This window comes from Martes martes, assembly GCF_963455335.1.
Source record: "Martes martes genome assembly, chromosome: 7".
In the NCBI taxonomy this organism is placed as follows: domain Eukaryota; kingdom Metazoa; phylum Chordata; class Mammalia; order Carnivora; family Mustelidae; genus Martes; species Martes martes.
The window spans coordinates 31,808,943-31,835,655 of NC_137894.1; the positions used below are offsets into that span (position 1 = coordinate 31,808,943).

Here is a 26,713-nt window from a genome sequence, read left to right on the forward strand (position 1 = left end):
CGAGAATACAGAATGTGGGAGCTCCATTTTTCACGGTCTCTCTGCTTCAACCAAACCAGACTCAGAACCACCTCTCCTCCCTCCTGCACCTGTGCCTGCCCTCCACCCCACCTGTGTGAGTCAGCTGGGTAGCCGAGAAGAGCCTGACCTGTGGGGCCCTTGGCTGGAGGTCCAGCTCCACAGCTTTTCTTGCTGTGAGACATTTGGCAAGCACCTCCCGGGGCTTTAGTTTTCTTGCTTGCGGGTGGGAGGAAGAATGTCAGGTAGAGCCACTGAAACCATAAAATGGTCTGCAAAAATTTCACGTGGTTTAACAGATGAAGTGTAAACTGTAAGGTGCTAGATATGTGTCTCTCGTCAAATCTGACCCCTTCCTCCAGGGAGTCCTCCCTAACTACCCCAAGCTCAGCAAGGTCTCCCTCCTCAAATCTCTCATGGGTTGAAGCATGTTTTAGTACACATTTCTTCCCTATCTTGAGTTTTGTCCTCTTTCCTAAGGATGAGCCTAAGATTCCCCACAATTGAGGCTGGGCAAAGGCTCAGTTTCTTCCTCCTCTACTTGCCACAGCTATCCTCCAATAGGGTTTTCACACAGAGGAGACAGGAGAGGCCAGTGTCATCACATGCCTACTTTACCTAATTGTCATTTTGCACCCAAGAGCAGTCCTATGTGGGGTGCTAACGAAATCGAGGGTAGGAGAGGTGCTAGAGGGAGCGAATTCCAAGGACTCTGGCCCCTGGCCAGCCTACAGCAGCGGTATCCCAGGAAGCAGAACCTCAGTCATATCCTCCATCTACTTCAAGGATCCCCTTCCGTGGCATTAGCTAACTTCCAGAGTTGCTCATGCATAGTTTACATTTATTAATCTGCTCTCTGTCCCTCCTAGTTTTGGTGCTGAGGACCCTGAGATGAGTCAAATCTGTCCTGCCCTCAGGGAGCTCAGTACTGTTGCAGACACAGACTGCTCTGTGTAATCAGTGCCCAGACTGATGGGAGCTCATGGGCCATGGGGACTAAAAGGTGGGACATGGCCAAGATTTGGGTGGCTGGGAAGGGTGCCTAGAAGAGAGGATGCCCTTACCACGGGTCGTTGGGAAGCCTGTTGGGGCTGACTTCCTGAAGCTGGGGTAGGGCAGACTAGATTCTGTCTGTGTCTAGAAGCCCAAAGAAGCGAGTTAAACAGAGGTCTCCTCCCTATGGCTGGCACATCGGGGCAGGCGGGGCTCCCAGTCCGTTAAGAACACTCCTTCTCAAGGAGACCCAAGGACATTCAAGGATTAGGCCTCCAAGCATCTGTGCAGTAACTGTCAGCTCAGAGCTGCTCAAAAGTAGAAATGCCAGCTAGCGGTGATGTCATCACCCTAGTCATTCCCTCCCTCCCCATGGGAGGTCCTGTGGTCCAGTGGGTAGAGCAGAAAAGCCCCTGCCAGACTCCCTCCTCCCATCTTGCTTCCAAAATTTCTGCTCTGAATGGGGTGGGGGAGGTAGTCCCAAGTGGGCTCAGAAGGAGAGTAAAAAATCCTCTGAAGAAAAACTTCATGCAAATCTTCAGAGATGGCAGGGCTAGGGCACCTTTTTGTCCCCCTCCTGTCAGACTCTGCTGAGGGTCTAATTCCAACCTTCCCTGGTTAACCCTTTCCCTCTAATGCCTCATCCCCATTTTTGAGCTAATCTGGGATATTGGCTCTGACAAGATCTGAGGAACCCCTGGGCCATCTTGGTGGCCAAGGAGAGGGGATCTGGCAATCCCACCTGTGCGGGTGGGAAGTATCAGGCTGTCCTGGGGTGTGGAGGGGAAGAGAGGGGTATCTCTGGCTGAACTGGTGGGGTTTGTCCATGAACCCAGAGACCATACGCAGAGAGAGAGCACACACAGCTGGATGGCCTGCTGGCCCCCTGGTGGGGGTGGGGAGCAGACTCAAAGGGGGAGGGGATTGTACAGCTGCTTGGGGTAAGGGGCCTGGGTGGAGCGCAGCGGGAACTCCTCTAGCGTTTGTCCACATAGGAGTGTCACAATTTGGATGGGAACCCAGATAGCTAGCCCCAGAGTGCCAGGCCGCCCGAGCAGCTTGCCTATTGGCTCGCCGCTGCAGCCCCGCTGGTCTCAGGAACCCCCACTTGAACCACCCGCGGAGAGGTGCGCTCGGGGATCCGACCCCGCGTCCGCTGTGGGCGCATTTCCTCGAAGTCTTACCTCGAAGGGCTGGGTCTCACCCGCGCGCCTGGTGCCTCCCGGAGTTTTCCCCACGGCCTCCTTGCCCGGCTGATGCGAGGCTCCGCAAGGGAAAGACCGGCGGGGGCTTCATCCCCCGCCCGTGTCACAGGAAAACCCCGGGAGCAGCCCAGAGGCAGCGCATTTCCTGGAAACCCCCCTCCAGGCGCCTGGCAGAGAGGCCTGGAGCTCCGCATCCGGACGAACTGCCCGTCTCCACAGAGGTGGGTCGGAGACTCAGCGGAGAAGCTGAAGAAAGGCGAGCCTAGAGCTCGGAGGAGAGATCGGGAAACCCCGTCCCCCGCCCCTTTCCCCCTCCCAGTCTTGAGTGGAAATTCGCAGCCCAAGCTGGAATCCTAGACTTGGGGCGCGCTCCCAGCCTCGGCCAAGGAAAGGTATTTGAAGGTGTAGGATTAAGGACGCCTCTCCCCCCAGCCTCTAAGGTCTGGCGAGGGTCCACCCTGAGCTCCCGCGGGGCCCGCCCCCCCTCTTCCCTTGCCCCCCCCCGCCTCCGGGCCCCCGGCCCGCGCGCGGCTGCTCCTTTAAGAAGCCCAGGTAGGCAGGCCCGGCTGCGGGAGCCGCTCCTATGGCAACCCGCGAGCTGCGGCGGCTTCATGAATATTCCGGGGCGCGGGAGCCGAGCGCTGCCGGAGGGCGCTCCGGGGGAGGCGGCCGCTGATGTAAGCCTGGCGGGCCGCTGGGCTCCGCTCGGCTGCGGCGGGAGCCCCGGGACTGGCCGGCCGGGCTCGGCCAGAGGAGGCGAGGCGAGCTCGCGAGCGGCTGGCTACAAAGCCGAGGCGGCGCGACAGACTGACAGCCCGCCGGCCCGCGGAACGCACGCCCGGGAGGCGCGCGGGTCGTGCGCTCTGCGCTCCAGAGCGGTTCTCCGAGCGCCGCGGCTGCAGCGCCGCTTCTACCCGCGCCCATTGTTCCCCGCGGGGGCGGGGCGCCTGGAGCCGGGCCGCGCGCCGCGCCCCCGAACGCGGGAGGGAGAGAGGGAGGGAGCGCGGGGTCCCCGCGCCCAGCCCGGCCCGGGAGGAGGCGCAGCGCGGCGAGCCCGGGGACCCGGAGCGGGACTGGGAGCCTCCCCGCGGCACCCAGCCTGCCCAAGCATGGGCGCCTGAGGCGGCGCGGAGCCGGCGGCGAAGGACGCGTCCCCGCGGGCGGACTGACCGGCGGGCGGACCTGGAGCAGGTCGGCGGCGCAGCACCCGCGCCCCTGCCCCGGCCGGGCCCCGGCCCCCGGCGCCATGGACAAGCTGCCGCCGTCCATGCGCAAGCGGCTCTACAGCCTCCCGCAGCAGGTGGGGGCCAAGGCGTGGATCATGGACGAGGAAGAGGACGCCGAGGAGGAGGGGACTGGGGGCCGCCAGGACCCCAGCCGCAGGAGCATCCGGCTGCGGCCGCTGCCCTCGCCCTCACCCTCGGCGGCCGCGGGCGGCACGGAGCCCCGGGGCGCGGCCCTCGGGGCGGCGGACGGCGAGGGGCCGGCCCGCGGCGCGGGCAAGTCCAGCACCAACGGCGACTGCAGACGCTTCCGCGGGAGCCTGGCCTCACTGGGCAGCCGGGGCGGCGGCGGCAGCGGCGGCGCCGGAGCGGGGGGCGGCAGCAGCCACGGGCACCTGCATGACTCCGCGGAGGAGCGGCGGCTCATCGCCGAGGGCGACGCGTCCCCCGGCGAGGACAGGACGCCCCCGGGCCTGGCGGCCGAGCCAGAGCGCCCCGGCACCTCGGCTCAGCCCGCAGCCTCGCCGCCGCCGCCCCAGCAGCCGCCGCAGCCGGCCTCCGCCTCCTGCGAGCAGCCCTCGGTGGACACCGCTATCAAAGTGGAGGGAGGCGCGGCCGCCGGCGACCAGATCCTCCCCGAGGCCGAGGTGCGCCTGGGCCAGGCCGGCTTCATGCAGCGCCAGTTTGGGGCCATGCTCCAGCCCGGGGTCAACAAATTCTCCCTGAGGATGTTTGGCAGCCAGAAAGCCGTGGAGCGCGAGCAGGAGAGGGTGAAGTCGGCCGGATTTTGGATTATCCACCCCTACAGCGACTTCAGGTAAGGAGGCCGACGCAATCCTGTGGGTACCCTGAGCCGTCGCAGGCATGCTTCCTCTCTCAGCCCTGCCTCTCAGCCAGAGTTAACTTTCCTTCCTCGCGCGCGGGGAGCTCCGAGAGATGTGGGGCGCCTCTAGGCACCAAGACACCCCCAGACCTCCGCCTGCACCGCGCTGGGAACTTTTTCTGTGTTGCTCCAGTCCTCGCCCTCTTGGGGTCTGGGCCACATTAGAGGCCGGCTGAAAAGGGGTTCTGAGCCTGGCCTAGCCCTGCAGGCAGCCGCGAGTGGGCTCTGCCACTTTAAGCCACACTTCCCACCTCCCCGCGCTGGGCTGCAGTCAGGGTGGCTATCCTAGAGGCAGTTCCAGGCCGTTCCGCCTGCTGAGCAGGGCCACGAAGGAAGACAGACCTCTTGGCAGAGGTGCCAGCTCCTTGGGCACTGACCCCAAGTGTTCGCATCTCCTTCTGGTGCCCTGGGAAGCTGCAGCTGGGGAGGGAGAGCTGGGCCCCCAGGAGGTCTGAGGTGCAGGATAAAAGCCCTCCATGCCCACCTTAACACTGGGTCCAGACCCTCATGGCAAGTGGTGGGCCAGGAGCAGGCATCCCGGGCGCCTGGCATCGGGACCAGCAGGACAGGATGACCTTGCTCATAGTGGTCAGGGAAGATGCCTGGTGTCCTGACTGATGAGCAGCTGGTCTGTGACCCCAAGTTCATCCAGTGTCCCGTCCTCACCCCGGAGCCCCAAACTCCAGTAGCTACTAGGACTCCCTGGCTCAGTCACAGGTCCCCAGACAAATGGTGTGACTGTCAGTCAGGGATAGGGGCCCTGCCCCCTCCCCCAGCCCGAGTCAGATGCCACTGAGGAGCAGGCAGCGCTCGGGGCCTGTGGGGGTATCTGCAAAACATGAGGTTGGTGATTGCCTCTGAGATTGAGTAAGGGATGCCCCCCATCCCAGTCAAGGTCTTGGGGTCCCCCAGCACCCCCCTGAGTTTTCCTGATACACTGGACTGAAGTGAGGGTCTAAAAAACGTTACCCTTTAAAGCTGGGTCTAATTCATTCTCTGCACCGCGCCCCCCCCCAGCCCTGCCCCCTATTTCGCTCCTTTCCCTGCCTACCCTGCTTGCCTGCCAATATAAATGAGCATTTTGCCAACCCAGAGCCCTTTTTGCAAACTCCAGGGAAGCTAGGTTTGTAATGAGAGCAAAGCCATTTTCCATCCAATGGGAGAGATTTCTCATGCTGAGAGTGACCAGTCAGGCAACACCCGATGGCTTAAAATAGTGGTGACCAGAGCCCCCACCCCACCTTTCCTTTTTTTTGAGGGATGGCTCTTCGTAACCCTAATATCGAGCGTTCCCTTTCCAGCAGTGTGGGAGACCACAGGATAAACAGACAAGCATAGTCTTCAAGTTGCGTGAGCCAATATGGGACCCTCCCACCAGGAACTGTGGCTGTTCCCCAGGACCAGGTTCCCAAAGTGTGGGCTCCCCTCTGGTCAGCGCTATGACTTAAGGCTCCCAGCCTGAGCTAGGAAGGAGTGGGCAGGAGTTGTATATCCTGCACCATCGGGGAGGGGGGGTCGGGGGGGGTGAAGGCTGGGCTTCCCTTCCCCCCTCAGAACTCCCTGGAGGTGGTGGCAGGCAGGCTGTGCCCATCTCTACCACCTGAGGGCCTTCAGGGGCCCTCCCTTCCCTTGCTCATCTCCCCACTGTCTTGGTTGTCGGAGAGTGGGTCAGGGTTCTCCTAGCCAACCCCATCGCGCGGGATGGTGGGGGGTGTGAGGGGCCAACCCCAAGCTCCCCGGCCTCCACAGACAACAGACTTTGATCGAGCACCTTCTGGGAACTGGGCCTTGTCTTCCCAATTCCCCCTTATTCTGGATGGTGAAGGGTTAGGACTGGGTTGATTGCCTCATGGGAATCTCCTCGTCTTCCCCATCTTCCTCTGCCCATTTTGGCTGTCTGTCCGCAGTCCCCCTGCTGCAGACTCTCTCACTAACTGCAGGCTGCCCGGGACATGGCAGGGGCGGCTGGGGGCTGCGCAGTGGCGGGGATCGGGAGGGGTGCACGCAGCAGGATTGATAAATGGGCGACAGGATAAGGGGTCAGACTGGGCTTGCATCTGTGCTTGTACCACAAGCGGCAGAGACAGGTAGCTGGAAGCCCACTTCTCTGGGGCTGGGTGGAGTATAAGAAAAGAAGTCCAAGAAAGACCATCTATGTGTGTCTGGAGGGTCAGGGGTCAGACCTCTAGGACAAAACAGCTGCACCAGGTTAAAGAGGCAAGGGCCTGGCTGAGTCTTCTAAGCTTAGGAAACCCACCACTCAAATTGGCATCACCCCCACCAACACCCCAAGCAGAGTTTCAGCCCCCGGCCAATGGGCCTCTGCATGGAGCCCATTCCCACTGCCCAGCTCAGCCTCCCAAGAGCTTCTGCAAGCCCTGCTCAGGCCAGTCGAGGATTTATTCATCATGTTGATGGGCAGGAAGCATTGATCCTGCAGAATTGGTTTAATAAAGAATCGCCAGCAAGCCATGATAGATTGAGTTTGCGGTTTGGAGTTCAAGGCTCACTGTCATGGGCTGCTTCTGGCATCTCCCGTTCCTGGGAGGAGGAAGGTTGGATGCCTTTTCTGAGGGTCCAAGTGGACTGTGCTCTGAGGGATCTGCAGAACCTGGGCCATGGCTAATAAGAGGCTTTTCTGGGCTCTACAGGCTAGTCTGCCCCCTGCCCCCTACTCCCCACCCCTCTCACTTCCCAGTTGCCTTTTAAAAATTTATATTTAAGGTTTGGTGAGGGAAGAGGCCAGGACACACAGCCCCTCAGGATGGTGCTCCCTGGGCTCCTGCCCAAGGCTGGTTGGGCTCTTGGGTCCCAGATGGTTCCTTCCTTCCGCATGAGCCATGTCCTGGGAGCCCAGCATGGCAGTGGGAACCCCGAACAAATAAAACATAGTGTTTTCCCAAAGAGAGAGGAAAGGAGCAAGGGACCCGAGTGAAATGTACCTGGTTTTGTTCCCAGAAGCCTGTCAGGCTTTCAAGTGTTAGGCTCAGGGGGTATGCCTGGGTGTGTATATGGCTAGGTGTCTGTCTGAGCAGGTGTCTTGGAGCTGTGTGGGCGGACTGGGGGCTGGCAGGGAAGTCCCCATGTGGGATGTTCGTGATGGAGTACTCCTGTGCGCCAGACTCTAGCTTGGCCTTGAGAAGGGAGGCAGACAGAAGCTTGGCCCTTCTCTTCCCTCTGCGCCTATCTCTCCTAGCCTGAGCCTTCTGAAGCTGTGAAGAAGGGAAGGAAAGAAGTGTCCTAAAGGGTCCTTTCCTTGGGACAGAAAGCGCTGGACCCTGAAATCATGGAACCTGGGCCAGTGGCCTGATAAGTCCCTAACCCTGACTTCTGGAGTTGGCCCCCAGCCCCAGGCACTGCCACTGTCCCACTTCACATCCCTTGCCCAGCCCTCTCTGCTATGGGGCTCTGCTTGGGTTATGAGCCTTCTCTGAGCCTCAGTCTTCCCACCTGGCAAAATGGGAATCCTGTTGCCCACCTCAGACCTGTACACCCGTGGTCACCCTGTGGAGGCAAGCAGCTCCAGGGCACTGTCTGAGCCCAGTGACTCTGCTGGGAGCCACACCGCCCCCACTCTCACTGCCTCCTTCCCGTAGTCCTGGGTGGACCACATGGGCCTCCGTCCTTGGCTCAGGCCAGTGCTTCTGAATCCGTGTCAGGGACCAAAGTGAGAACGTGCTGAAGACTCTAGAGTGTCTATGGAGAAAGATGCACGTATATCCAGACACAATAGGACACTGAGTTTCTGGGGTCTGTGGCCTCCCTAAGTTGAAGACCATGTAGCTCGTGAACCCCACCCTAGACCATCCCAGAAAAGAGTGCCTGGTCTGACAGGGGCAGGTGCTGACCTCTTAGAGCTCGTGCTCCCTGGGGCTGTCTGTAACCTGAGGCTCCGGCCTCCCACAGCTGGCAGGATGGGCATGAAAATGGAGCAGAGTTAGATGCTGAAGGAGGTAGTCTGGGGACTAGTTAGTTACTTTTCTCTTTCCTCAGCCCCACACCCAGTGGTCTCCCCTTCAAACCGGGGCAGGAGTGTTTGCATAGGAGGTGGTGAGGAGGAAGGAGGGAGCAGCCCAGCTCTGGGTTGGTGGGTAGGGGGTGGGGATCTTTCCTGGGGGCCATTGCCCAAGAACTTGGCTTCTGCTCTCAGGAATGTGGGTGCTCACGCTGTCTGTTGTGTGGAAAGCCAGACCCAGAGAGGAGCTGCAGGCTTTGCGGTGCCGGTGCCGGGGGCGGGGGAAGGGCGCCTTGGTGCAGAGGGGAATTCCAAGGTGAGCTGCCTGGGCGGTGCTGGCAGCAAGCACAGTGGGCAGCAGGATTCTCCAGTGATGAGGATGTGCTCCCCCGATAAGCCTGGGCTGGTGGCAAAGGCCAGCAACCAGCTTGGGGCCGAGGTGCTCCCGGGATGCGGGGTGTGCAGAAGCCCCATGGGGCCCGGCCCTCTTGCGTCGCCTGGGTGGGGAGGCTAGGGCTTCAGCTTCTCTCCCTAGAGAGGCTTCAGTCCATGCTCTGACCGCTGCCTGATGAGCCTGGGGGCTGCTCCCCTGCCCGGCCCTGCCCCCCTTTGTTCCCTTAGCAGCTGTGAGCTGTGAGGCTTCTGTCAGGTAGCCGGCCCCACACAGGGCTGAGCTGTCTGCCTGTCTGTCTGCCTGTCCACCTGCCTTCCTTTCCCCTGCTTTTGGGCCCCTGGGTCTTCTGGGGTGTACTCTCGGGCCATGCGGCCACTGTCATCCATCTGTCCCCTGCCTAACCACCTCAGGGCATTGGGATGGAGCTCTGTGTTTGTTCGATGCGGCACTTGTCACATTGTCATGTCATCCAACTTGCCTGGGGATCTGGTGAAACTACAGGTTCTGACTCACCAGGTCAGAATTAGGCGCGGGGTCTGAGAATCCACATTTCTGCCACAGGCCCAGGTGACACTGACGCTGTGCTGCACAGCCCAGAGCCGAGCGCCGAGGACTGGGGTTCAGGTCATGTGTACGTTCTCTGCTTAGCCTGGGCTCCCTGACGGAGCTCCCTGGGGGCAGAGACCGTCTACTCCTGGTGGCCTCAAGCACTGAGCACAGCCGGGCAAAGTCTGTGAATCGGGTGGAGAAACTGTTAGCCTCGGAGGTCAGCCACGTGCTTGGGGGTGTTGGATTCACAGCCCTCCCTCCCCTCCTGCACTGCTGTGTGGACCCTGCTGGCCCTGGAGGCTGGCCGATGGGGGTGGGCAGGGCGAGGCCACATAGCCAGAGGGCCCTTACCAATGCATCCCGTCCTGTCTGTCACTTGGGTGGCTTCTCTCCCATTCAAAGGGCCAGAGCAGTGCACCCGGCCAGGGGCCGGGAGTGCAGTGACCACTGTGCGGCACGGAGGTTTCTGGGAAGGAGCAGATGTCAGCAGAGAGACCAGAGGTGTCCAGGCAGGAGAGTGGGTGTGAGGTGGCCCTGACAGTGGCTGCCTGGGAAGAGGAAGAGACATCCAGTAAAAGCAGCTGGTTTGACACCTTGAGGTTGTGGGTGGGGGATGGGGGTTGTCTGAACCTCAGCGCCTCCTCCACTGGCCCACACCATGCCCAGCAGCCTCCCCCGTGGGCTGGACTTGCCTGTCACTTCTCTCTGCCCCCTCCCACCCTGGGAGGGGGCAGGCTCCATACAGATGATGGAGATGACTGTGTCACAGCAGCCCGAGTGGCCCCTTGTCACAACACTGGCCATTCTGGGGGATTTCGCCCTGAGTAGAAGGTGCAGTCCCAGCGGGGAGGCGGGGCTCGTCACAGATCCAAGGAGGCCACTTGCTGCCGCGCATACACCCCTTGGCTCAAGAACTCTTACAAAGCTGTGACTGCCAGTGGCTAATTAATAGAAGGGCTACTAAGGCCGGCCAGGCCGTCCTGCTGGGGCCCAGGGGATATTGAAGAATCCACGATTCCCAGCCAGAGCGGGCCGTGGGGAGGGCAGGGGCATTGCCTTGGCTTGGGAGAGGATGTTCCCTGCCAGCCAGGCTTTACTGAGAAAGCATTGCCAGGGCCCTGGAAATCTGCAATTCCCAAGCCTAGGAGGCCACTCGAAGACACTCTTCATCATCAGCCCCCGCCCAGGATCGGGGTGGCAGCCACACAAAGCGAGGGTGCGCTCCCCGCCACCAAGGCTGCTCAACATGAGACAGCAGGGCTTAGATCAGAAGTTGCTAAGCAGCATCCCATGGACCAAATACGGCACCCAGATGTGTTCTGTTTGGGCAGCAGAGTGTGTCATAACAAATCCAAGACAGTGTTTTAAAATGGAAAGATGTGACATAAAAATTTGGCTTTCGGGCTTCCTCTGAAAAATTGGAAGCTCTGGTGGCTCTGGCCCCATGTTCCCACACCAGAGCGGGCTGCTGGAGCAGACTAGAGGCCGCCCTGTTTAGTTTGGCATGTGCCCTCCCATCACCCACTGTCCCTAATGTCCCATGCCCAGCCATGTCATTCATGCACCCTGAGCTGATGACCTCCCCCCCACCACCCGTAGGCTTCTGAGTTTACAACCCTCGATTCAACCCAACAGAGACTGAAGCCAGGTGGATTGCTGGGTCAGTAACCGCCGTTTATGGGCCATCTATCTATACAGGTACCAAACTGCTGGAAACTGTCTCCTGTTTTATTTACTCACGGAGGCCTGAACCTTACATTCTGCTATCCCCGGCTTACAGATAAAGAAACGGAGTCTCTGACGGGAGAGAGAGAAAGATTTGCCCAAAATCATGCCACCAGGAATCTAAACACTCTCTTGTCCCTCTTTGTCTCCTCCCTCTTCTTTTTTGTTAGCTTTTGAAAGCTAAATGACAAACGCAGTTCAAGAAAACATTCTCCCGAGAACGAAAACATGGCAGATAATGTTTGAGCACACATTGTCGGTGGGGGGCGGGGGGGTGCTATGGGAGCCGCCGTGGGAGAGGTAACAGGCCCCAGCACACCAGGTCTGGACAGGACTTAGCGAGCTGCTGACCTAAAGCCTTCATTTCATCAAAGTGGAGCAAAGGACCAGAAAGGGGGAGCCACTGACCCAAAGTCACAGAATAAGTCCATGTCAGAGATGAAATCAGAACCCAGTGGGTTATGTAACGTCTGGCAGCAAAGATCTTAAAATTGCACAGTCTATCCCTAGATCCCAACCAGAGGTCCTGAATGGCTTTGTCACTGGAGCGTTTTTCTGTTTTAAAGATTTTTAATTTATGTATTTGAGAGAGAGCATGAGAGAGAGAACATGAGGAAGGGCACAGGGAGAGGGAGAAGCAGACTCCTCGCTGAGCGGAGAGCCCTGACCCTGGAGCTTACACGGTTGCCCTAGCTCCATGCCCGAATTTTAGGGTGATGGGTATTTTCTGAGTCCCTTCTTAACTTAAGCCAATCCAGTGAGAAGGGAGTCTTTCCATACCTGAAGAGGCTGAGTCTGGAAGCTTGGATGTGCTTGTCCTAACCCCCCACTCTGGGGCTGCTTGGCTCCTGGGGATGCCGGATCAGGACCCTGACTGGCGCGGGAGACTTAGGGATTTTGGAACCATACCCAGATGCCATGGATATACCTGTTCTTCAAGGGGACCGGTAGCCCATGGAATCTTTGTTCTTTCCACCAGAGAAATTGGTGGTCACGTGGTCTATCCATTGCATCCTTCAGAGAAGCGAGAAAGGGGAGTTCTGGTTCAGAACTGTGTGTCCAGGGTTATGGCTCAGGGTGTGATCAAGGTCAGGAGTCTCTTGGAGGCCACAGTTTAGGCCCACGCTGTGACCAGGATCCAGGTTGAACCTGCGACCAAGATAAGGCCTTGGTCTGGGCTCAGGGACTGGAGTCCTTGAACAAAGCCTTGGAACAAACCCCAGTGCCTCCCTGAGACCTCAGGACTCCGGGCAAGGTGCGTATGGGGCCCACCTCCACCTGGTGCCCTCCCCTTTAAGAAGCCCTCCCTTTCTCTAAGCTTCCTGAGCTCCTACACCTCTTAGCATCCGAGCCAGCTGCCTCTGGTCCTCTCTGGGAGGGAAAGTACAAATTATAAATAAACAGCAGTGCCACTGCTGCTGACACCAGAGCCACTGAACCTGACACGTGACAGCTCCCCGCCCCGCGCTGCTCTTTCATTGTTTGGGGCTGGTGTCTGTCTACCCAGCCAGGCGGCCAGCTCAGGGCTCCCGCACAGCGGGGCTCGGGCTGGGCGGTGCGGGAGCCCAGAGCTGGCTGGGATGTGCACCGTCTTGATGGAGGGACTCCCTACACCCCACCATGCTCCGAGCCCCACAAACTTCAGAGACCGGCCGCGGGGCCTCCGGGTCTGCTCGCGGCAGCTGCGGGGGCCTGATAATTGGCTGCTGATGATTTTGTGTCTGTCTAAGCATTTATCCATGTGGGTGGACGTGTTATGTCTGCGTGAACGAGGCTTTCAGAAATTAATATGTAACATGGGGCTGGCTCATGTACCGTCTTCTGGGCCCGGGGAGGGGCAAGCTTAAGGGGTGGGGGTGGGTCATGCCCCATCAGAGATCAGATGCTCCATTCCAAGACTGTTGTCACCCATTTTGGAGGACGGGGGTCACTACCCACCCGGCAAACAAAATAGGATTTCAGCTCCTCTTAGGGTAGATCAGTATGGTATTGATGGTCCAGGAAGGCTTCCTGGAGGAAGCAGATCTGAGCTGGATTTGAAGGAAAGAGAGAACCATTCTGCACGTTTTCTTGGAAGTAGGTTTCTGGGAGATGGAGCTAAGGGGCTGGGGGGTGCGGTGGTGTTGGTAGGCACTAAGAGCTGGTTACTCAAAATCTGCCTCTTTGGACTTGTACTTATTAAGCTCAGTGCTTCTTCCTTAAGGATTGTGAGCCCCCTGCCCTGGGTCTTCACCCTGCTGCTGTCTGGGTATGTGTGCATATATTTGCAGATGTGTGTGTGTGTGTGTGTGTGTCTGTCTGTCTGGCCTCTCCTCCTGGGTCCTTGTGGCCCAGGGAGCTCTCCTGGCCCAGGCCCCGGGCCCAGCTGCCCAGCCTCCGAGATAGCCCCCTTCCCTTGCTGTACTACGCCCGGAAGGCAGGTGTTGCCGCCGCATTAATGTCACTGAGCGTGTGGCCTGGAGCCCAGAAGTAATTACCCTGCAGTTCCCTGTTGTAGGCTGGAGCAGCCCCTGTCAATGATTAACGTGAGTCCCCAGCCGGTTGTCGCCAAAGCCAGCTTCTCCCACCTATCGTCCCTCACAGCATACACGGCGGTTTTCCCTCCTGCAGAGACAGGAGAGACCCTCGAGCCCACAGGCCCCATCAGGGCCATCAGCACCTCATAGAAGAAACACGGTCCAGCAGGGGAGACGCTGCAGCTGGGGCCCGTCTTCGCGGCGTTGGGGCCGGCGCACCCTGGAGCCCCGTGTTCTCTCCTCCTGAGCTTTCCTAGCTTAGAACGGCCCACCCCTCCCACGCTGAGCTGGCCCTCCTGACCCTCCTCCTGTTCCGCTGTATGACCTCAGCAAAGTCCTTTCCTGTCTCAGTGTCCAGGGTCAGGGCTCAGTCTGAGGCTGAGAAGAGTGCAAGGCTAATTGCCCAAATAGGTATTGAACCCGCGATCCTGACCCCATTAGTACAAATTGAGCCAGCAGGGCAGGAACAGCGCAGCTGATGAGTGGAGCTGATGAGAACCTCCCTCCCTCCCTCTTTCCCGAGACTCCGCAGAGGCCAATCCAGGCTTGAACCTGGAGTTGTGCAGCCCCAGTGCTCCTGGGGCAGCGGGAATTCCTGCCTCACGGGCCTCTCTCCACGGAGGCTCTGCCAGCCCTTTGTGCCTGGGGGGCGGGAGGACAGAGGGGAACAAGGTGGAGGCTCCCGAGCAGTGTCTGTCTGGTCCACTGAGCAGCCCCCAGCCCCCACATGAGATCATGGCCTCCTTGGGAGTGGACATCAGGCTTTCCTTTTTTTTTTTTTTTTTTTTTTTTGGTTCTCTGGGCAAAGGACCGCAGCCCCCTTCTCCTCCCAGCCATCTCTCCTGGGGGACAGTTGTCCCCTCCTGGAAGCTCAGACCTGGCCCCGGAAGAGTTCAAAGGTGAGGCTCCATGGGGAGTGCGGGTCATCCTAGACAGCTGTGCCCGGAGGAGTCCTGGGGGGCAGGCCTGCAGCACCACGGGCTTTGGAATTGGCAGGGGAAGGAAATGCGGCAAGCTGTTCATCCTGTCCCAGAGGCTCTGAGGAGTCATCCTCCCGCTGTGTCACTCCCCAGCTTCTGGGGACAGAGCCGAGGGGGCCCCTGCAGTGAATAAGAGGCCAGTGAATGCTCTGCCCCATCCAGCTGTGAGGACCGGGCCAAGGCCTCCCCTCCGGTGCCTCGCTTTCCTCTAAATGTGGACAGTGCTTCTGGAGAGGGGCTGGCTTTTAGCAAGACCCCAGGGCCCCAAAGCTGAAATGGGCGGGCCACACCTGGGAGCTTCATGTGACTTCAGGCTCCTGGTGTGGCGCCAGGCGGGTATGATTTTGGGGAGATTGCTTCTGCTTTGGTCACTTGAGGAGCCGGCAGGCTGGGCCCCTCCAAGGCCCTCCCTGCACTAATAGTCTGCAGTTCTCCGGCCAAAGGGCATCTGCCTCAGCCCCTCAGGGCTCCCTGGAGCCTGAGGGTGACATGCTTGCTCCCCAGCCTGCCGTCCAAGCCCATGTGTGACAGGCCCCTCTGCAGGGACTTGTTACCTTTTCTTCTGTCAGCAACCAGAACCCTAACCCTCCGGGGCTGGCAGGACCCCAAGGACCACGGCCCTTGCTCCATGTCCTTGTCAGACTGTGTTTTCCTAGATGGAAGGCAGCGGAGTCCCATCTGGTTCCTGTTGTCAAGAGCCCAGGCACCTCCAGGGGAACCCCCATCCCAGCAAGAAGGGGGCCACGTCGACCTTCCCAGAGCCGGTATTTAGCTCCCTGCTCCGGGGCGGCCCTCCCGCGGCATCCATCCTCACCAGAGAACCACTTCTGCCCTGAGCCCGTCCCCCTGGCGCCCCCTCCTTCGGGAGCAGGTGAGCTCTCTCCTACCCAAGTTCCCCTGAGGTTACGCTCACGTGCTACTCCTCAGCCGTTTGCTATTTTTGTTCCAGTCTCCTGAGTGGGGACAGCTGTGCTTGAGCCTTTGTTTCCTGGAAGCTGGGCGGGCAAGTGTTCCAGCTGCTTGCCGCCTCCCCGTTTTTTCCCCAGATAGTCTTGTCAGCTGGGTGAAGCTCAGAGAGGTTAGGCCTCTAGCCTGAGGGAACACAGCATCCTGGCATCTCGGGTCGCTGTAGAGCAGATGACCTGCAGTACACGTTGGAGTATGTGTGTGTGTGCACTCTTACATTAGTGTATCTGTGTGTGCACAGACTGAAAGTCTCAGCCCTTCAGAGAAGTAGTGGGTTGGTATCTTGGTGTTCCTTACGGCCCGGCCATGCTCGGTTGTGCCTTCCGAGAAGGTGCCATCACAATCCCTTCCTCGAGGAGCTGTCTTCCTCTGCAGCCTTCATGGCTTCCCACGGCCCCAGAAGAGTCCGGACAACTCCGTCTGGCATTCAGGATGCCCCTGACTCTCTTCAGACCAGTACTGGGTCAGGGGGTGGGGGGAAGCAGGGGGCCAGAGTTCTCTTAAGGCTTGCACTCTTCTCTCCGTGAGCATCCATCTGGCCGGCTGCCCTTGGCTGGCCCCTCTAGCCTCCGCACTGCAGGAATTCCTGGAACTGGCATGTCTTCAGAGATCGGCCAGCTCCCTCCTTCTGGGGAAACTGAGAAAAGGATTATGAGAGGGCAGGGACTTGTTCAGGGCGCTCGGCAGTTTAGAGATGGAGAGGGAACTAGAACCCAGGACTCGCGGGCCCCTGGGCTGGACGCCTGCCGTGTAGCATGGTCCTCCTTCCCGTAACTTCGACACCGACCTTCCTGCCCAGGGCACAGGCTCGGGCCGCCTCCTCTCTGTGGCTTTCGTACGCAGCAGGCCGTGCTGCTCCTTGCTCGCCTCTGTTCGCGTGCTCAAGCCTGGCTGAATTTGCCCTCCCGCTCTCCCTGGTCCACACTGCAGAGCCGATGGTCTCCTCACTACCCGCCCCCTCCAGTTTATGGGTCATCTGCCCATGGAACTGGTCTGGATCATCAGCTCCCCTGTGGGGGTGGGTCTGTCCATCCCTAAGACTGAGGGCTCCTTGTGGTGAGACCGGTCCACACGCTCCAGTATCCCCAGAGCCCTCTGGCCAGGACCTGCCTCTTAGTGGTCACAAGAATAATGATGATGATAACAGCCAGCATATACTGAGGATTTACACTGTGTAGCGTATTATAAATATCTCGCTGAATTCTCCCAGAATCCTTTGAGGTGGGATTCATGTTCTCCTTTTGTGCATGAGAAAAGAGGCTCAGAGAGGTTAAGTGATCTGTCTGAGGCCACACAGCCAGTTATGTAGACACTCAAAGAAGGCCTGAATTCCCATCTGCTACAGTCTGGCTACTCCGGTGTGGTTCCGGGACCGGCAGCTTCACTGACACTGGGAGCCTATTAGCCAGGCAGATGTCAGCCCCCAGCCCCCCTCCTAGTGAAGCCCTGTCTGTGTCTAGATACAATCCCTAGGTGTCTGTACGCGGAGCACTGTGCCGTACGATGGAAAGATCACACAAGGGGGAAGATTCTATCAGGGACAGCCCTGAGCTCACATCGGAACAGCCGAGACCTGCCCTCACTGCGTGATGAAAGGCTAGGGCCACAGCCCAGGACCGGGAAGGGCTGCACAAAGTGTCAGGGGTTTCACGGGTCTTCTTAGGTCTTCAAAACCAAAATCAAATTTTTTTCCTTAAGTTACATAGACAATTTGAAAAATAAAAATACACCCAGATCCCAGCTACCTACCCTCAAACAAAGCACTAGACGCCCTTGGCTCTGAAACTTCTGGAGGCGGCCCCAGGCAGCCCAGGGAGCAGCTACCTGGGAGCCCTGTGATTCTGAGTCAGAGAGTTTGAGGTGGGTTAAAAATAGAGCCCAGTGGCCAGAGGCGGGTGGGAGGAAGAGAGCACTTCGTCTGTTATGGGGGGGGAGACCCCAAGTCAGGGAGGTTGGGCCAGAGGAGGGGGCGGTGAGGATAGGGGGATTATGCCCTCAGAGGCAAGAGCTGCGGGGCCCAGCCCGGCTCTGGAAGGTTGTGAGGTGTGGCGTTCCGGCCTGAGGGAGAGAAGGGAGAGTCTAAAATGCCAGCCCTGGGACACAGGAAGGGAAGACCCCATCCAGCGCCCAGGCAGCCAGCAGCTTCTCTGGGAGGGCGTAGGGCTGGGCAGCAGCTCTGCCTCACAGAGTGCTGAGCAGGAGCGGGGACGGGGAGGGGACAGAGAGGGACTGGTTGAAGATCCAGGTTTCACGGGAGGGAGGGAGACAAGGAAGGAGGTTCTTCTGTGCAGCTGCCCACGTGTGTGTGGTGGGCAGGCACGTGGTCTCCTTTGCCTGTCGTGCCTGCCCTTCAGATGGCCTCCCTCCCTCCTCCAAAAACTCTGCTCATCCTGACCTCCGTGCCATGCTAACACGCTCTCTGCACGTTGATGCTGGCTCCCCAGGCGTTTGCCCGAGGACCCCGTGGGCCTCTCTCCTGACTCCAGTGAGGGGACTCTCCCCAGCACAGGCCACCGGGCACCGGCTAAAGGCAAATTTCGTTTTTTGATTATAAAAGAAATAAGTATTTGCACATTTTTAAGAAAATAAAGAATTTAGAAATAGAAGGAGTATAGGGAATCTAGAAACGTGTGACAGAGCAAACAAAATCACTCCTTATCCCACCACGTAGCCGTGATCAGTGTTGACCTTTTAGGGTAGTTTCTTAATTTTTGTTTCTGGCAGTCTTTTTACCCCTGGCAACAGCCTTTCGTCCACCCAGCCATTTAGCAATAAGGCAGTTTTGCCGAGAGGCTCCTGTGCCCCTCACTCCCCAGGCCCAGGCCCAGTTACGTGTCCCCAGGAAAAGGAAGGGCCGTGGTTTCTGCTCTCTGGGGTCGGGGTTGGGGGGCAGGGCAGGGCTGAGGACATGACTCATCCTGGGTCTGCAAAGTGGTGGATTCTAGGAGAAGGTGGGACTCTCTCCTTCCTACCCGCCCCCACCTCCTGGAGCTCTGGGGTCTATTTCACCTATTTTGCTTATTTTGGGAGGAGGGAGAATCCTTAAAATCCCCACTGAGAGGGCAGGCCCCTAAGGAGGAGGTGTTCTGCCACCACGGGCCTGTGCCGCTCAGCCTAGGTTGAGGCCACTGTGTCCCCCTACCAGCCCCTTCTGTCACTCCACTCTGTCGGAAACCCCAATCCCCATGCTTCTCCTGGTCTGTCTCTTGTTCATCTCCTCCCCTTCCCCCCTTGCCCCCACCATTTCTGCCCCTTCCCTCTCTCTGACTTTTCCACCACGGTTTTCAGCACCAGGTTTGGCAGGGGCGGAGGAGGGTGGACATTCTCTAATGGATGTTCCTGGGAGTCTTGGAGTCCTGGGGACTTAGACAGTACACATTCCACCCAGATCATTGGAAACCTGTGAAAGCCTCGTGGGTCTCAGTGAGCTACCATTTCCTGTGGCTTCTGCTGGGCCACCTGTCACTCTGCTCTGTGGCCTAAAGCACGCCTCCATTCATTCGCCCACCGTTCACGCATGTATTAGGACGCACCGCATATAAGGCCCCGTGCCAAGTTCAAGGAGTTGCGTAGGCCACCAAATATAAACACACAAATCAAACACACAATTCCATCATAGCGTGATAAATACTATGCTAGAGCAATGCGTACAAGGGGCACCTAACCAGATTTCCGAGGATTCAGAGAAACAACACCTCCTCTGAACCAGGGGGCCTGGGGTGGGCCTGGGTGGGGAGGAGAGTCCGAGGCAGACACCGGCAGGTCGGCAGGCCTGGAGGACAGGAAGCGTGGTGCATTTGGGGGCACGGAAAGCTGCTGGTTTGTCCGGAGCAGAGCGATGAGGGGAGGGAGGGTGGCAAGACATGGGAAGGAAGCAGAACCCAGATCCAGAAGGGCCTGGGGGATGACAGTGGAACTTGGTTTAGGTGGGAGTGCAGAAGGACTTGGCTTGGCAAAGTGTGGAGAGTGGATTTCTGGGAGCACGTGGAGCCCACCCGGAACCCTGAAGTATGCAGGGTCCTGGAAAGGCCGAACCCTGAAGTATGCAGGATCCTGGAAAGGCCAGGGTCCCAGTTAGGAAGCCACGGGGTAGGCCAGGTGGTGGGCTGATGAGACTCTGCGTCCCACTGGCTGGGTGTTGGTAGGCGAAGGAGATAGAGGTGAACTCTCTGCTTTCTCGATGGACATTTGGATGGCGGAGGAGCCCGTGCTGGGAGCACAAGGGTTTGGGAGGAAGCTGTGTAGTTATCTGGATGTGGCAAGAATGACGGGGGCACCCAGGGATCAGATGTAGTCAGCAAGTGAACACACGGGTGTGGAGCTTAAGAGAGAGGTCGGATTTGAAAGCCAGCAGAATCATGGAGGCCTTGGCAACTGGCGAGGTCACCCAGGGAGAGTGTGTACAGAGAGAAGAGCCCAAAGGAGCAAACACACTTGAAGGTCACGCAGGGGAAGAGGGCCCCACCAGGGGAAGGAAAGGGAGAGACAGAGAGAAGGGAGGAAACCAGTGTCTTGGCAGAGTGGCCCACGGGGTCAGGTGATGCTGGGGGTCAGCCAGGAACAGCACCCTGCGGACTGCGTGGTTGCCGAGGGGTCGGCAGGAGTGTGGGGGGGGTGGGAATGGAGGCGAGAGGGCCTCTCCCAGGAAGCTTCTTTCCGATGGGCAAAGAGATAAGGCAGAGGGATTGGAGATTCGGGAGTGGTTTCATTTTATTTCTTAAATGTAGGGAGCTTAAAACAATGAGCTGGTGGGAAAGGACACTCGGGGAAGGAGGCTGAAGAATCAGACAAGATGGGGCAACCTATGGGTCAGGGTCCCTGGGAAGGCAGAGGGGACTCGTGTCAAGAGACAGGTGGAGGGGTTGCCAATGCTTTTGCGACTGGAGGAGGAGTGGGGAGATGAGGGAGAGGCCAGCGGGGCAGGAGTCTGGTGGCAGAAAGAGGAAGGGGGTGTTTTGGTGGCTTCTCTTCTCTCTGTGAAGTAGAGGGTGGTGGTATCTGCTGAGAGTAGGGTAGAAGAGTGGTTTTAGAGCTTTGAGGAGAGAGAAGATACTTTGAAGTGGCTGCTGGAGGAGATTGGTGGGGAAAATTTCCCAGGGTCTCCTGGAAAGGTGGGGCGGGTGGGGGAGAGGGCCAGCGGAGTGTGGAAACTCTGATGAGGAAATTGAGGCACGGGAGCTAAGGCACTTACATATTTAGCAGGACAGGTCTGAGGCTATGGGATTTTTTTTGCACAGTCCCCGTGGAACATGCAAAGGGTGAATGGTAGCCCTGATCCAAGGCATGATCTTGTGAAGTGGGTGCCAGAAGGATGGGGTAAATGAGGTAGAAGGGCAGGACCCTTGCGTCCTGGGGGAAGGGAGGAGGCAGGAGGGTCCTGTGACTCACGGTTCCTGGGGCAGACGCTATGGAACAGACTTAGCATGACTGGCTAAGAGAGCTGGAGGGAAAGGAGGTGGGAGTGAGAGATGGAACCACTGGAGGGGGTGACAGGGTCCGTCCCCCGCTGCGGAGTGGGTGGCTGACATGTGGCAGGAGAGTCAGGACACCGAGCCACTGAGGGGCTGGGTGTTTGGGCTTCATGTATGGAGTGGAAGTCACGCAGGACAATGGCAGGGTTTGGAATGGAATGGAAGGCTGTGAACCAAGGGCCAGTATGCCCAGAGTCCCCAGGTGCGGCAGATGGATGCTGGCAGGATGGCCAGAAAATGACAGGGTGCTCAAAGGATCCTGAAAACCTTCCTAGCACAGGCAGGAAGTGGCCCCAGTGGGGGAGGGGAGGGGGAGGAGGTTGGCCCCACTCCTGACTTGCAGGTGCGTGGGCTTTAGGAAAGTGACATCCTCAGGATTCAGCTAAAGCTTGCTTAAGGGAAAAGTGGGACTCTGGGGGCAGGCTGTTTGGGCTTAGTTCTTGATCCACCATATATATATAGAAAATTTCTCAACTTCTTTTGCCTTAGTCTCCTCATCTGTAAGATAGGCACCATCATAGTATCTCCCTCATGGGGATTTTTTGAGGGTTAAATGAGATAATCCACATAAGGAACTCTGATTAGTGTCCAGCACGTAGTAAGTATCCAAAAAACATTGGCTGCCATCCTGCTCTCGTCTCGTTGTCACCCAGGGCAGTCGTCTGTGCTGGGCCTGGAAAACCAAGGGCTGGGTCGGGAACCCAGGGGGAGCTCCTTGCTCCCATCACTGTCTCAGATACGAGGATTCCTGGATTCCTAGTTTCCATGATTTGTTGGAAGGCTGAGAGGAGAGCTAGGTGGTGCCTGACGGAGGGGACAGCTACTCCCAGACAGCATAGTTCATTAGGCCAGCTTCCTGGAGGAGGAGGCAGTCAAACCAGGTCTTAGATGAGGGAAGGGAATTCACGAGATGGGGGTCCAGGAGGCAGGGGCAGTTCTCAGGAGGAGGAGCCAGAATGTGGAGGGAGATAGAGCCAGGGGGCTGGTTGCTGCTGTGAAGGGAGCAGGAGGGAGAACAGGATGTCGGGCTCAGGGGATGCCAGACCTTGGAGCTTGAACTTTCCTCTGTAGTCATGGGGAGTTTGCCAAGAGGGCTCAAGCAAGGGGTGATGTAATCATAAAATTTGGAAAGATAGCCTAGAGATCATGTGAGTTGGAAGGAAAGAGCGTGGAGGCTAGAGACAGGTAGGCGGCAGGGGCAAGGATCCAGGCGAGGAGCGTGACAGAGCAGTCAGGGACAGATTCAGAAGCCGCCGTAGAAGATGCTAGACAAGGGGTGTCTGGATGGCTCAGTCGGTTGAGGGTCCCAAGTCTTGATCTCAGCTCAGGTCTAGATTTCAGGGTCATGAATTCGGGCCCTGCCTTGGACTTCACTCTGGGTGTGGAGCCTGCTTTAAAAAAAAAAAAAAATTGCTCGACAAGACGTGTCACTGCACGGAGGGTCTGCAGGAAAAAGAAAGCCGCTGAGGCTAGCTTTGAGATTTTGAGCCCAGGTGATTGAAATGCTGAGTGTGCCATTCAGCTCTAAGGAGGAAGATGCTGAGTTCAGCCTTGGACTTGGGTGTAGGAGCCAGCAGGCCCTCCAGGTGGCAGGTGGGAATGCAGGTCTGGTGCTAGGAGAGGTGTCTACCAAGAGGGGCAGGTAAACGATGGGGTCCTGGGTGTGCCACTCACTGGGAGAAAGCGTGGAGACCCTGGCCTGGAGTCAGTATGGCAGGATCACAAGCCATGCCTGGGACCAGGGCCCTGCCTTCAGGGAGCCACAGTGTTCTGGGATGTCCAAAGCCGGGGCTTGGTCCAGGCCGAGGTCCATCAGTGAGGGGCAGGAGAAGCCTGGAAGATGTAGCACTTCAGATGAATCCTGAAGGATGGAAAAAAATGTAATGGGCCAACAACTGACACTCTCTTCCAGCTGGCAGGATTCCTAGTGGATGTCATTTGGGTCAAAATGTATGCAAGCAGGTGTGCAAGAAAGTATGCATGTGTGTTCAGGGAAAAACTAGCAGGAGTGCATAGATGAGAGTGTGTATAAAACTGTATTATGCATGTGTGTGTGAGAGGGAGAGAGAGAGCATATGCACTCAAAGGCAAGCATGGGTGTGTGTAAACAAGACAAGGCTGGAGGAGAACATCCCTCTTCTGACTTCCCCTGCCCCCGTTTTATTACCCTTCACTCCTCTTTAGCCTCTGGGGAAGGAGAGGGTCCTTGGTTTGGTCCTTGAGTCTCTGAGTTCAGGATCAGGGTCTTCTCTTGCCTCAGCTCCCTTGAGGGATAACCTACCTCGGAGACAGATTCCGTGAAATGTTCCAGGTGTCCATGTGAAAGGACTGCTTGGCTTTTTGCCATCTCCCGTTTCTTCTGCACAAGACCTGCTCCTGGCCTGTAGGCCACACCCACCTGCCAAGAGGCCACCTGCCAGCTTGGATGCCAGGTAGGAAGTGAGGTCCAGGATTAAGGGAGGACAAGCCTGGGGTCCTGGGGCTGCAACTGGGATGAGGTGTCTTCCTTTCAGCTTAGAGAACACTGGGATGGGCGGGTCATCTGGCTTTGGAGAGAACAAGGCCTCTAACTCAGGCATGCGCCAACTCCAACGTTTCTGAGTCTGGCTGTCCCTCACTTCCCTGCCAGGTCTTGCCACCCACTACCACGGACACATACCCTGGATTGTGGGAGCTAATCATGACTGATTCTAGGGGCAGTGAGGTGCTGGGGGAAATATGGCGCATACAGCTTGAGGTTTTGGAAATGTTACTGTTCCCTCCTCCACAGACCTTAGGTTTTCCGCTCCTTCTACAGGATGGCACAGCTGTGTCCAGTTAACCAGGATGCTTTTAATATTTGAGAGGTGTGCTACTTCCTCCACCCAGGAAGTACCTCAGAAGTCTGTGGCATCAGGAGCATGGGTCCCCTCCAAAACTCTTCACAACTCTCTCTTCTCTTTTTCTCTCTCTCTTTAAAATTTTATTATTGAAGCAGAGGTGGCATACAAAGTTACATCTTTCAGGTGTAGAACATAGTGATTCAACAATTCTATGCATTATTCAGGGCTCACCACTAGAAGTGGTGGACCTCTCTCTCCTCTCTCGTCTACAAGAGAGGACTACAGCCACTGTGATAGGTTACCTCCCTGTGTGACGCAGAGGTGCCAGTAAGGCTGGTCTCCCTCCCTGCATCCCACTGAGGTGCCTGAAATCCTAAGCAGTCAGGCTCTCACATCCCCCCAGACCTCTCGGGATCTCGTTCTGTCCCTCACTCGCTGTGTGATCTTGGGTAGATATTTCTCTCTGAGTCGCAGTGTCATCATCTGCAGAACACAGATGTCAGCAGCCACCTGAATGTTGGGGTGAGGATTACATGAAGTAATGCATGGGAAGCACGAACTAAGTGCTTGATACATGTGAAACCCCTAAAAAAAAGCCCAGGAAAAACAAAACAAAACAAAAACAAAACAAAAAAAGCCCAGATCCTTAAGGAATCACTTGAGATGTTTCTTATCACTGGGCTTGGCGAGAATCGGGTCTGGGAGCTGAAGATACAGCGGGGAGCCTGCGGTCAAGTCTGCCTGACTAGAGCAGCAGAATGGGGCTGGCAGGCGTGCCGGGCGCTGTTCGTGGTGCTGATTCTCTCTCTTTCCCCCTCTCACCTGGCCCTGCTTTCGGAAATCTGTGCAACCATCTTATAAGAGTAAGGAGAGGTAGTCCCCAAGGCCAACAGCAGCTCCCAAAGCCCAGCTCCTCCAAAAGTACTTTCTGGTCTCACCCTTCTGGGCCACTGTGAGCCATACCTGGGCTGCTGCGTAGGATGGTTTCTTCCATCATTGCCTAACTTGTCTTCTGTCTAAGCCTTGTATTCTGACTAGACTACGAGCTCCCTGAGCTCAGGGCGTCTGTCTGCCAAGGTAAACTGGTTCTGTTGTCTGTCTGTTCACAGAATGTTGTGGTCCTTGACTTCCAGCACTGGACGAGCTCCCTTCCACCCCCACCCCCAGTAGATGCTTTGCTTTGACTCTTCTTTGGAAGATTTCATCTTCCTCCCTCATCTCTTTCCTGTGAATTTGTTGACTTGAGCTCTTTATCGACTCATTTAATAATATAGATAGGTATAGTCTAGAAGGTTTTACATATATCAATTCAAGTCATTTTTATAACTCTAAGTTAGATACCGTTATTATTCTCAGTGAGCAGACAAAGAAACTGAGGCATGGAGACGTTAAGTGACTTGCTAGTAAATGATGGAACCAGGAATTGAACCCAGGTTGGCCGGCTCTGAAAGCCTTTCTCCCCACCATATTCTGCTGCGTTTTGGGTGACTCTGTGATGCCACAGGATAGTGGTTTCTGGGAAGGAATGCTCCAGCATTCCGACCCCAGCCCAGATCAGGCACCAGAAATATCTCTTAGCATCTGGAAACTCACGACTGAAATAATTAGTCAGAATGCAAGGAAATGGTTGTTTTTGCCTCATGTAATTTGGTTTTATGAAGACCACTAAATGCAAACATTCTCCTGTTAATTACTGTCTCAAATTTGGTCTGTAATTGAGAGAACTAGAGCTGGGGAAAGTGTAGAAACCCGCTGGAGTGGCAGGCCTGCCCGAGTCAGCATTCCCAGCCGCCTTGCTGCCGCTCTGTTAATTTTAGAAACTCCTCTAGCCTGTGTGTATTATTAGCTTTATGTACAGAGGACCATGGGGCCCTCAGTAGCCTCTCAATTCCAGTTTTGTTTTGTTTTTCCCAAGAGATGAAATGAAAGGGAATGGTGGCCATGTGTATATAGGGGTGTTTGCAGACTGTGTGTGTGAATGGGGATACCTGTTTGTAGCTACTAATGAGTGTCTGCAGCTGTCTTTGAATGACGTGTATGAGGCTGTGTAGAGAGTGTACACAGCTCAGGAACATCCCATAGAAGCTGAAACCATCCTCCTGCGGCCCATGTGTCATTAGCAGGACGTGCTGTCTTCCATGTGGTGGGTGTGATGGTTGGGGTGGGCTCCTGAGTCTTAGGTTGGGTTGTCCCAGATGGCATAGGGGGATTGGGGCTAGAGAAATGGTGGTGGGTTGGAGGGCAGAGAAGCAGCTGAAGTTGACCTTAGCATCAGCTTTAGAATGAGAAGCTTTAAGCCTGAGAGGCCCTGACTTGGGGTCATGTCTTGAGGCCATGAATGGTTTGGCTTTCAAAGGAGCTGTCCAAAGCTGCCCTTCCCTGAGCTGTGTGGTATAGGACAGCTCTCTCGCCCACCTCCAGTGAGGCAGAGCCTGCTCTCTCTTTGACTCGTAGCACCATTTTGAATCTGGCAAAGAAAGCAGTTTGCTGTGAAGTAATATTTTTTTTCAAAACTGGAACTCGGGGCGCCTGGGTGGCTCAGTGGGTTAAAGCCTCTGCCTTCGCCTCAGGTCATGATCTCAGGGTCCTGGGATCGAGCCCCACATTGGGCTCTCTGCTCGGCAGGGAGCCTGCTTCCCCCTCTGTCTCTGCCTGCCTCTCTGCCTGCTTGTGATCTCTTTCTCTCTGTCAAAGAAGTAAATAAAATTAAACAAAAACTTGAAAAAAAATAAAAACAAAACCAAAAAAACCCTGGAACTCTTCTGGCAGGAACACTTTAGTTTTGGAGTGGGACCCTCTAAAGGCTCAAGGGAGGCTTGTCTTTTCGTCTCCTCTCTCCTGGCTTTCTTGCAGTCGAGAATTAAAGGTTATTAAGAATTAAATGTTATTTCTCTTGGGAGAGGACATGCTCATTTCTGCCTGACTTAATACCTTTATCTGTCATTGTGTAACTGTCTAAACTAATGGCAGAGGGAATAGCCATGCAGTACAGGTTTCAGATCTTGGGGCCAGC

General features: G+C 56.9%; 1 protein-coding gene across 1 annotated transcript in view; it reads left to right on the top strand.

Annotated features, from left to right (window-relative positions):
- Nucleotides 1–3,462: 3,462 nt before the first annotated feature.
- HCN4 (hyperpolarization activated cyclic nucleotide gated potassium channel 4) overlaps nt 3,463–26,713 on the top strand; it is a gene marked incomplete at both ends in the record, with an annotated part of 41,101 nt that continues 17,850 nt past the window's right edge. The window contains one exon of the mRNA XM_080807569.1: nt 3,463–4,256. Within this exon, the coding sequence (XP_080663695.1) occupies nt 3,463–4,256 (794 nt within the window). The remainder of the gene's footprint in view (nt 4,257–26,713) is intronic.